General features: G+C 44.6%; 1 protein-coding gene across 5 annotated transcripts in view; it reads left to right on the forward strand.

Annotated features, from left to right (window-relative positions):
- LOC133111340 (multiple C2 and transmembrane domain-containing protein 2-like) overlaps positions 1-12,221 on the forward strand; it is a 51,540-nt gene that overhangs the window by 6,180 nt on the left and 33,139 nt on the right. For 3 of the 5 annotated variants that reach the window (XM_061221584.1, XM_061221583.1, XM_061221585.1), the window contains exons 2-4: positions 69-1,500; positions 5,451-5,504; positions 6,682-6,790. In XM_061221584.1, the coding sequence (XP_061077568.1) occupies positions 172-1,500; positions 5,451-5,504; positions 6,682-6,790 (1,492 nt within the window). In that variant the 5' untranslated portion in view covers positions 69-171. The remainder of the gene's footprint in view (positions 1-68; positions 1,501-5,450; positions 5,505-6,681; positions 6,791-12,221) is intronic. The other 2 variants (XM_061221587.1, XM_061221586.1) reach the window with 2 other exon arrangements.

Raw genomic sequence — 12,221 nt, forward strand, 5'->3', positions numbered from 1 at the left:
AAGTGCTCACTGAGTGTATGTCCGTTACTATGGCTAACTGTCCTTTCCTGTCTCCCTTGGTCCTGCAGCTCTCAGTAGAAGTCGAATAAAAGGGGCTTCAGATTACACGTTCGCCTACACCTCTCCACCTCCGGCCCTCGCACCAGCTCCAACCCCACCCCTCTCCTCGCCATGGAGCCCAAGAAACCCACGGTGTGGGGAAACCTGCGTCAGAAAGCCAAGCCCCTGTTCCGGAGGCTGCACGGTAAAGGCGCGGGGAAGAAGCGCCCTCTGGCCAACCGCATGAGCATGTCGGTCCCCGACCTCCGGTGCATGGACGAGCCGGACGTGCTCGACTGCGTCTACCTGCCCCAGGGCGACGGGCTGTCCTACAGCAGCTCCTCGTCCTCCTCCGCCAGCGCCACCGTGCCCACCATAGACGAACACGCGGAGCCCGCCCCGGTGAGGAGAGCGGTCGAACCGAGGAAAAAAAGGGCCGAGCCCACAAACAGGTGGAGTCTGGACTTTGACGCAATCGAGACATCCGTGCCCGCAGACAAAATGGCCGTGCCCGCAGAGAAAACGCCCGCGCTCGCAGACAATCCGCATAGGCCGGTTCACAGACTGGCCAACCAGGGAGATAAGCAGATTTTATGTGCAGAAAGCCAGACCAAATTGTCTGACGGAGTGAGCGTGCCCACAGAGGAAGCGCCCGTGCCGGCTGTGAGGGTGACCATGTATACAGACCGACTGACCACGCCTGCAAATGGGGTTACGTTTCCTTCTGACACCATAACTGAGACATCAGAAAGAGAGACCAAACCTTGGGAAAGGGTGACTCTGCCTTCGGAGAGAGAAAATGACGAAATGACCTTGCTTGAAGAGAGAGCAATTGAAGCTGGAAGAGTGACCGCACCTGCAGAAACGCCGACCGTCACTTCAAGAACACCGGATGAGCCCGTTGACAAACCGACCGTGCCCAGAGAGAGGGCGACCGTGGCCGCACTTGTGGAAAGGGCGACCATGAATTTGGAAAGAAAGAATACGCCCCCAGACAAACCGACCACGGCCGTTGAAAGCGTGGCCGCGCCTCAGGAGAGGGCGACGCATTTGGAAAGAAAGAATGCGCCCCCAGACAAACCGACAACGCCCGTTGAGAGAGTGACCGCGCCTACAGAGAGGGCGACCCCACCGACCACCAAAACTGAAAGAATAACCGCAATAGTGGAAAAGGTGACCACGCACCACGACAGACTGGCCGCTTTGCAGCACAAGCTGGCCGGCCTGGCGCACCGCGGTCACCGTGGCGACCGTGGCGACCGTGGCGACCGTGGCGACCGTGGCGACCATGGAGACCGGCAGAGCCGGCCGCCGGCCAGTGCCTCCCCGCGGGGGAAACGCATTCACTCATTCGGCGACGTTGAAACCGAGCTCTGGGGGCTGAAAGAGCTGAAAAGTTCTGGACTGCTCTCCACCCAGGCCGAGGAGACCGCCATGGACTCGTCGGAGGACGGCAGTGAGGTCAGAACTTTCGGCTTTTCACTGCGTGCCTCCAAACAGGAGCCTTCCTGTAACGACCCATGTCTAACACGGCACGGTTTCCAGTTAATGTTATTGAAATGGCACTTGCTCAACTGCAAAGACACATGTGAGCGAAAGCAGCCTGTTACTTTGTTTGCACATTCATTACATGTTATTTGGCAGATGCTTTTGTCCAAAGCGACTTACAGTTGATTAGATTAAGCAGGAGACAATCCCCCATGGAGCAATGTGGGGTTAAGGGCCTTGCTCAAGGACCCACCAGCCCAACAGCTGTGTGTGTGATTTACTCTTGATTTACTTTTCAAGGGTTAAAGTTGTACCTTTGTGATCACTCTAGGACTTGTACTTTCCTTTAGGGTCTTCAACACACTTGTCCCTGGCTCTGATTTGCAATATATTGTACGTCACTCTGGATAAGAGCGTCTGCTATATGACTATAATGTAATGTAATGTAATGTGTGGTTTCAGATGACAGGGTATCTCCTGACATGGTTCCGTCATAAATGTTTCGCATAGAATAAGGAGCCTTACTATCTCACCACTCTGTGTGCGCTTTGAGTTTAAATCTGGTTTTAAAGGAACAAAACCTGTTTTGTGCATGGGTGTGTTTGTATGTGTACTGTATGCATGTTGTGTTTGCACATGCGTGTGTGCGTCCGTGCGTATGAGATTCCAGACCAGCTGATGACCAAATCCCCCAGCCTGCTTTGCTCTTCTGCATTCATCCTAAGCGTCACTTCTGTGCCAAAACGTATTAACGTGAATTCACTGTGCAAATTATTGAAATTTTCCATATGGCACATACAGCACTGAAGGGTGGAAGAGGGATTTAGGATTCATAAATAATAAGATGTTCTTTGCCATGGAGAATTATAAATCTTTACTTCCCTTTCACTCGAAAACCTATTTCAACAGGACCTGATGTCACAGCCGATTAGATTGAAGCACTGTATCGGGTCTTGCGATACAATTTATCTTCAGGAAGCCCTGATATCCGAAAACAGTGATCCTTTTTAATGTCTTGGAGCTCAGATGTAAAGGTAGCTTAAAGTCGTTTATCGGAAAGCTCTGGAAACTCTCACAAGGTCTGCTGCCTCAGGGGCCCGTAGATTTGCACGCTGCAAAATCCGTCTTCCATTTGAGCTTTGTTTGTTAGCAGATTGTGTTTGCTCACGTGAAGAAATCTGGTGTTGTTAGCTATCAGGAACCCCCTGTGTCTCTAGTCAGCGTCTACGCGGATGTGGTTACAGTGGATGGTGGTTTATGACGGTCAAACCACATCAATGCAACCAAACATTTTGTGGGATAACTGTTTCTCGTGTTTCTTGTGAGGGTGAAAGTACTGGACCTTTATGTAGTCAACAGCAACCAGAATCCAATCCTGACCACACTAGTACAGAGTGCGCTAGGCATCTCAATGATACTGTCAACTAACAGCATGAAGTGTGTGTGTGTGTGTGTGTGTGTGTGTGTGTGTGTGTGTGTGTCTGTGTGTGTGTGTGGTTTCTGTCGACAGGGTATCTCCGTGACACTATAGCGACCCCTCTGGTCAGTCAAGTATATGCGGTCAAGCAGAAATGGCATCTGGAATCCCCCTTCCCTCTCCTTTGAAACACATTTTAAATGGCAGTTGTGTCCTGGTTGTTAAAGGACTAAGGCTAAGAGGTTGCCATTTGGATTTCCATGAGGGGCAGGGCTGCTGTGCCTCTGTGCAAGGTGTTTGTAATAATCGAACCCACCTCAGGAAACATTCTGCTCACTGACCAATTTATTATGTACACCGGTACCCCAACTCTATTATGCAAATGTATACTTATCCAATCATGTGCCAGAAACTCAATACATAAAAGCATGCAGAAATGGTAGAGATTCAGTTGCTTAGTGCAAGAAATGTGACTTTGTGACTGTGCAATAATTGTTGGTGCCAGATGGGGCAATTTCAGTATCTCTGAAACTGTTGATTTCCTGGGATGCTCATGCACAACAGCCTCTGGAGTTTGCAGAGAATGGTGTGAACAAAATGGTAGAACAAAAAAACATCCAGTGAACAGCTGTTCTGGGAAACGGCAGTTGAAAACACACCTTTTTAATATCAGATATCAGAGGAAAACGGCCAGACTGGTTCAAGTTGACCAAAAGGTGAAAGTTACTCAAATAACCACATGTTACAACTGTGGTATGCAGAAGAGCATCTCTGAACACACAACTCATCAAACCTTGAAGTGGATGGGCCACAGCAGCAGAACACCAATGAGTCTATAAATGAATCTCCTAATTTCCTAATATAGCTTAATAAAGTTGTCATATGACGTGTAAATGACGAAGGAAGTGCTGGAATGTGAGAGTTGTCTTTTGGGATGGGTGTGTTTGACAATTAGAATTTATAATGGCACCTCCTGGCAGAAATACAGAGGTTCATACAAAAATAGCCCAGTGATTAATTTCACCTTTGCAGTAGAGATGACAGAAATATTCTACCCATTCATTTCACTCCTACTACATGGATTAGCAAAATTGCTTCCCCACAAGACTGCAGAACATTTTATTTAATTTTCAGGTTTCAAAACAAACATACTTATCACAAATATAATACAGAGTAATCATACATGCATGAAAAGCTAAACAAACAGCCAAATGCCAACAAGACAATGTTATATTTACCTTAAATGGAAATAGAAGACATGACTTTGACTTGGAGAAGCGTTGGTATAATCATTTCAGAAAACAGGGAGGGGAGGATAACTTCCACTCCAAGTAAATAATTTTCTTGGCCGCAAACATTCCCAGCATCAACGCCACTTTGGAGGCCTCTAGAACAGTCTCTTAGCATCCAGAGAGAGAGCCAGCCCTGGGTCAGGTTGAATACCCCTTTTGAAGATCTTCGAAAGCCATTCAAATATTCTCAACCAAGAATTGTGTAAAAGAGGACAGTGCCAGTAAGGTGTGTTGATGGACCCTCCTCCACCCTGAGGTTGTCACAGAGCGTAGATCCTTCAGGGTTAACGCTGGTCTGTTTAGCCTTTAGAGTAGTGAAGTGTGTGGATGACTTTGTGGAATCAGTTTAATTGCATCTTGCATTAATTGAGTCTAAATAATCCCTTCTAGATGTCATCAGAGGACTCTGTGTTCTGTTCACTGGCCCTGGCCTCCCTCAGATAGAAGGTGCATACCATGGCGGTGGTAAACAAAGTAAACAAAGTGGGAAATCAGATGTTTGAAGTTGAGTTGCAAGCACTCATGAAATAACTCTTTGGCATAGTTACATTTTTTTAGCGTTATCGCTGACAAAGAAGTATCTGATTTGGAGGTAACAAAAGAAATGTGAGGGTGGGTGGTCAAGTTTTATTTTCAGCTGGTTAAATAAGACAAAAGGCTGACTTATATATCGATCGCCTACAATACCGTCCCTTCAAGGCAGCAATGCTTAAACAAAGGAATGTTTTTTATAGATGGCAGTGTATAGAGAAATGTCAGGAATTTTTATCTGATAAGAGCTTTCAATAATCTTAAATATTCGGGGAAGATTTGGTTGCGAATGAGTGCTCTACATCTAACCATTCAGTATTTCCTGGTTTTCCGCATCGCCAGTATGTCTGAGCGCAAGCTTTAGCTGCCCAAAAATAATAATGCCTGAAAACAGGAAGGCTCAGGCCTCTTCCATATGCTGCTTTTGATAGACAGAAGGCCTAAGCAAATCGTCCAATTTCTTTAAAAATTTATGAATTGCAAGTTCTGAAATGGGTACAAAAATCGCTAAATTCCTTTAGCGATTTCTAATGGAAAAAACTAAACAATCACTTTAATTTCACCATGAGTCAATGTTAATGGTAAATGGTGACTGTTGAGTCCTGACCTATGACCTCTGACCTATTTTTGTGTATTCCTGGCTTAGGGGGAGGTGTTCTAATCAAATTTTGTCTTAATTCCAGCAGCAGAACAGGGATGGCAGCGAGACTGACCCCAGCACCACGCAGGAGGAACAGGTGAGCTGCAACTTTCATTGATATGTATACCATGTGGAAGGACCTGATCCCATTCACACAGCCCACTCCAGCCCATCCATACATTATAAGATCGAATAAAAAACGGAGGATAATTTTGTTTCAACATATTTTCCTTGATTGTTTTTCAGTGAAACCCCAAATTCAGAGTAGTTCTGAAGCCCCAGAAAAGGGTGGCAAGTATGTGCAAAAAACTAAATATAAACACGTGACAACTGGCAATAATTAAGTTAGCCACAGGGTATAGTGAAACTGTCACATAGAGTACCTGGTCTAAAACCTGCTGCTTTAGCATTTTAGTTTATAGCCTACTCATGAGCTGAGGCCTTGTGACTGATGACACTTGGTTCTTGATTTCCTCAATTTGAATATCCTAGTGTTGGTTGTTTCCTTGGTTCAGAACACATTTTAGTCTTGTAATAAGACTTAAGATCTTTTTTCTCAAGTAGAAAATATTAGCTTATTTTAAGTTACTGCTTGCTTGACATGTGAAATATTCTTACCCCAGTCTGGTGATGAGGGCAGACTCCAAAACTGAAGTGTCCCACATTGCCTGACTTCACCCTATCAAATGATGCTATTCATAGCCAAAAATATGTCCACTATTTATGGTGAATATAAACAATTGTGGCAAAGATGTGTTCTGGTGTTGTTACATTGGCCAGTGTTGTAGAGCAAACAGTAGAGAAGTACATTCACACTGTAATTGCGAGGTCTTGGGTTCCATTCCCGCAATGGCACTACCAGTGGACCCTAAAAGTCCCGAAAATAACTGCTTCCATCAATTCCTCGCTGTGTGAACTGTCAAATAATTAAAAGCCGAAATGTTTTTACCATTTAACCAATATTGTCTAATGGCTTTCATAAAAAGTGTCTGCTAAATGACTAAATTTGTGAACTGTGAACCAAAAATAAACTCAGAACAGCAATTATTATACACAGTTCCCTGTTCCCCATTGGAGGTAAACAGCATTTTATTTTTCACATCTCGTGTGTACACACGTTCACTGTCAGCTGTGCGATGGTTCATTGGGGGAGAAAATAATTTGTGGAATGAATGAATGAATGAAGGATTGAAGAGGAAGGAATGAAGAAATGAGAGAAGGTAGAGAGAAGGAAGTAAGGAATGGATAAAAAAGTGAAAACTGTCTCTCTGTAGGCATCCAAGGCGGCTGGCGACGGCACAACTTCCACAGGGCAGAAGACCTTCTATCTTCTCACCATCACTCTGAGGGAGGGCAAGAACCTGGTCATACGGGATCGCTGTGGTAAGGCTGTCACGGGCTGTATACACTCATTGGCTCTCACTCAGGTTTACACACGCACGCCAGGCCAGGGTGAAATACGCAATTGTTTTGGATTCAAATACTTTTCTGCACTTTGCTGAGCTTGTCTGGTGTATTGGAAACTACATGGAATGTTCTACTCTCAAAAGGTGCAACCCCCGCCTTCTGGTCCTCACACGCACACACACACACACACACACACAGACACACACCAGAATCCAGTTATCAAAATGGCAAATCCGGTTTACACAGCATATCTGTACAGTTAGTCTTGCCAGTCACGGAATAGCACTTGCATGTTTTGCGGAACATGACTCATGGGCTAGCACAAAACCACAGTCGTGTGATGTGAACACAAGCTTCATTTACCTTCTTATCCGTCATATTCTTAATATGGTATAGTACGTGAAAATCAGGCACATTTAGAACATGTACAGCCACTCCCAGATTCATTTTAAGAGAAACAAACTCTACAATGCTCTACTTATCCCTGGATCAAGCATTAAATACTCAAAGGCCTCATGTTTTATCCCTGAGCACTGCCAATGAGTTATTGTCTGTTCTCTTAGTATTCATATAAATAAAAAAGCAGGATTTATTTATTTTTTACTAAATAATAAAGTGAAATAATGAGCTTATCAAACAAAGTATTTGTGGCCTCATAGAGAAATAATAGATACATCTGCCTAGTTTTGCAGTTTTTTGTTCTTAACTATTTGAATAAATATCTATGGAGCGGGAAGACTGTGACTGATGACTACAGTAGGCCTTATGCAATATTTAAAGGCGCACAATAGGACAATCATAACAAAAGAGTCACCACACTCAAGAAAACAATTTCTGATCGCGCCGGCCTGACGCATGGGCTTTGCAGTTTAACCTAGGTTTGCGTTACTGTTATCATCGTCTCGTCCGTTCTGAGGGTCGGGGTGCGATTCCGGCAACTCGGGGGATGTTGCATGTCACAGTAGCATTTCAGCGCTGTCATCGCTCGGCAACCGAAACCTGTTTATCTCTCGTGGCGACTCGCCTTATTTTGCTGACGGAGTTTCTGTGGCGGGCCATAGTCGGGCGACGCCCGGGCGCGGCATCTGAAGTTGGTTTTGTTGGATATGTCTAACTCCTCTCTTGCTTGCTGCGGTTGTCGCAGGAGGCTGAAAGCACGAGCAGGTTCTACCTGTACCTCAGGCTCAGGGAAGGGAGAACTTGAGTGCTAAACGCTACCGCATTCCTCTACATTGTCAACAATGTTCAATGTATCCCTGTTCTTTTTCAACGGGAAACACTTATTATTGGTAATGGGTGAAATCCCAAGTGCTTTGGAATGGGCTCCAAGAATGAAGAGTCGGGCTTTATCTGCTGTTATTTGAATTACGTTTCCTCCTAAAATTGCGGAACGTCTACATAGACCTATTTCGCCAGACACTTCTGAGAAAGTGGAATTTATTTATTATTTATTTTCATTTTTCAATTTTCATTTTTTAGTCATTTTCTGGCCATTATTTCATGTACAAATTACCTGATATTCTGTATGAATACTTGCTGTTTAGTTCTACACATGTGGAAATGTTGAGTCCGCGTGGAAATCGTGACACCGTGTGGCCAAGTATTTGTAGTGCACTTACTAAATGCCTGCTAAGATGTCATTGGACGTAATTCCATCTCTCTACGAGTCAAACTAGCTTTTATATGACATAAAATGTAGTAACTGATTTTAAGCAAATTCTTACTGGTGTTCTGGCATTATCACAATAAAAACCTAATGGCTGTTTTTCCGAGGAACAGAATGCAACGTCCCTGTGGAGGCACTGGTCTTCATTAAACTTGTATTCACAGCCCTGGGGTAATCATTACTATGTAGATGACATTTATTATTTCTTATTACATTTCTTTTTAAAAACAATTTGGGTAATGGCCTGTCTTGTTGAATCAGCAGACAGATAATTACTCTCCCTACACCTGCTAGGCCGTCGAACCTGAGCTGCTGTAAGGAATGTTAACATTGTTCGCAAATTGCTGCGTCATTAGCCGTGTAATATAAGAGTCACGTGACCTTCGCATTTCTTCTGGGGACTCCCTTTCCGACCATGGTTCATTGCGGTACTCTTGTGCTTTTTTCATTGAGTTTAAATGTATGACTGATGAAAAACAATGATACCGTATTCATATTTCAGTAACATTAGGGCCAGCTTTGCAGCCATGGATTAGACTAAGTAACATTTTGAATGGTGATTGTCCATAAGAAAAACTCAATTTAGCCAAGGACTATGCTTAATCTGTGCCTGTGCAACTGGCCCTTAATGTAATCGGTCAAAGATCAAGATCCAACCTACAGCCTACAGTTAAAAGTGTGCTTGTAGTCCGGTTTAGCCAAACTGTTCCACCGCAGCAACCACACCACCAAGCCATTCTGTTGGCGTAACCGTGGATGACGGAACCATTCCGCCGCCGTAACCATGGAGCCAAACTGCCCCCCCACAGCGTTTTAGGCGTCGCTTTTGTTGAGGGGACCGGCGACCGTTACGCAACCCTCAGCAGACACGGTTCCTGCAGGGCGGCCTTCTGTGTCTGTCTGACAGCTGGTGCAGAGCCCGAGCCTGACACCCGCCATCGCTGCGACTTCTAACACCCCCCCCCCCCTCGCCCTTCTGCCTCACCCACCGCCCACACTCCCTCCCTCACTCTCTCTCTCCCGCTGTTTGTTCTCCCTGCTTTCGCCGTTCATTCCGGACGTCGTCGTTTCAATCATGCCACCCCGCACACGCCCCCCCCCCCCCCACCCCCCCACCCCCTTTAGAATTTCTCCCACATTATATTCCTGTCAAGTTGACCGGAGGTCTTTCCCCTGTCAGACCCTGCCCATGATGAGTTTTTATGCTGTGATTTAGGACCCCCGTGGCTTTCCTTCTCATTGGCATCCATAGAACTGAAGCAATGCTGGTTTCTTTTATTTCTTAGTCTTCAGAGCATAGCACAAACACCACCCCCCCTCACACACACACACACAGATCTTTGCAGTAGCAGGGGGGTCTTTGGTTGAAGCAGTGGAGAGCACCATTCCCTCAGAGTGAAACCGCCTTCTTCCCTTCTTAACTAATGTGCTGCTCACACTCCCTGCTGTGTGGAGAGAATAGTTTCTCTCTCTCTTACACACACACATTATTATTTTTCTCTGTTGCACGTGTATACACCAGAAAGAGAGATGGCTGGATAGAGATAGATTAGACGCTCATAAAATAATATTCAATATATTTGTTTATATTTTGCCTTTCTCACAGTCAAGGTTGCTCTACTGAGGTTAAAATACAATATGCAGACAATTTATGAAAAGGTAAAATACAGCATATGTATAGACAATATGTGGACTGGGATCATAAAGCAACAAAAGAGAGATAAAAGGTGGAAAGGGGAGTATGCGTGGAGAGGATTATGAAGAAAGGGTGTGAGGTATGTCTTGAGTTTGCTTTTGAAGGAAGAGACTACTGCATTCACAGAGATGTCAGAGTGAATGTGTTCCAAAGCTTGGAGGCAGAGTCACTAAATGACTAGCTCCCATATTAGACCATCGTGTGGAACAGAGAGTAAACCAGTGCCAGAGGAACTAAGTGAGCGGACTGGTGTTGGGATGAAGGAGTTCGGAGAGGTAGAAAGGGGCAAATCCATTTAATGGTCTGTATGTGATGATGAGGAGTTGATACAGGTTTTATTTGAAGCCAGTATACAGTAGCTGTTGAAGGACTGGTGTGATATGAGCAGATGTCCTTGTATGAGGCTGATGAGTTTTGGATGTTCATTGAGGGATTTGACAGGGAGACCAGAATGCAGTTGCAGTAATCCAGACACAAGTAATGAATGCATGAACTAGGGTTTCATGAAGACTGATGCTGGACCGGAGACAGGTAATGTTGTGTAGTTGGAAGATTGATGTTTTGGTCATGGAGTTATTGTGTGCCTGAAAGGAATGTGGGGTAAAAAGTAACTCCAATGTTACAGAATGCAGTGGCCGAGACAGCTGTGATGTCATTATGATAAGATGGAGATCTCAACTTTTGAGCAGCCGTAGACCCAACCAGTATCTTGATCTTGTCACAGTTTGACGAAAGAAAATTTGATATCCAACCAGTGTAAACAGTTTATCAGGGACAGGGGCAGTAGGTTTGGGCGAGGTAAATCTCAGTGTCATCAGTGTAAAACTTAAATTGCAAATCATGCTGACGAATGATAAAGCCAAGGGGGGGTGGACATGTAAATGATAAACAAAAGAGGGCCTAAGACTGAGCCCTGTGGGACGCCTTGAGAGACTGGAACAGAGTGTGATTTGAATTTGCCAATGGAGATACAATTCTGGCTATCGGCAAGGTAGGATCTGAACCAGGCTGAAGCAGTATTGTGGATATTTATATTGAAGGCGAGAAAGTAGAATGTTGTGATTGACTGTTTCAAAAGCATTACTGAGGAGTATAATGTTCATGAGGCCAGAATCAGCAGAGCAGAGGAGGCCATTGGTTTCTCTGAGGACGGCAGTTTCCGTCCTGTTTTTGGAGCAAAAACATACAGTTTTTTTCTTGTATGCGCCTGTATTTGGGAGGCCACTACCATCTCCAGAGTCTTTGAGAGAAAGGGAAGATTACAGGGGGCCTGTAAGGATGATAGAATCGAGGTTTGCCAAGTATTGAAGTGACTGTGGCAGTCCTCAGAAAGAGGGGACTGTACAATATATGATATGGGAGCAGAAGGGACAGTTAGACTGGTTTTAAGAGGTGATATTGGTGCTGTCTCAAGTTAGCAAGTGAAGTAATTGTATTTTGTGAGGAGTTCAGGAATGTCTTCTGGGTCTGTGGGAGTGAATAGAATAGAATAGAATAGAATAGAATAGAATAGAGTTTTATTGCCATTTGCACAGGTACAATACAGTACAGGTACATTGGAATTCTTGTGCGTTCTCTTCCAGTCAGGCAAGTAAAAAATACACATAAATAATAAAGGTGAGGCTAGTGCAAGTAAAAACAGTGCAGATGTACATACAAAACAATACGATACAATACAATCCTATATAAGGCAAGAGTAAGTAAAATAAAAAATAAAAAATAAAAAGGAGACATTTCTTATTGCACTAAAATTTTTTTACAAAAAATTCTCGATTTACAGTGTATTGCACATGTTGAGGAATGGATATATTGCACATTCTGTGTGAGTGGGGGCAGATAATGTCAGTGGGGAGTGAGGTGTTTCCATCCCTCCTTAATGTCCTGTGCCACTAGCCTGACAGTGGCTGGGAAGAAGCTGTTGTGAAAGCGGGCCCTGTGAGTTTTGATGCTCACAGGCCTGCGGTGCCTCAGGTTGTAGCCTGAGTCCACCCATTTGAACAGGGTGTGTGCTGGGTGCTGTTTGTCCTTGAGGATACACTGTGCTC

The sequence above is a fragment of the Conger conger genome, chromosome 15, assembly GCF_963514075.1.
Source record: "Conger conger chromosome 15, fConCon1.1, whole genome shotgun sequence".
In the NCBI taxonomy this organism is placed as follows: domain Eukaryota; kingdom Metazoa; phylum Chordata; class Actinopteri; order Anguilliformes; family Congridae; genus Conger; species Conger conger.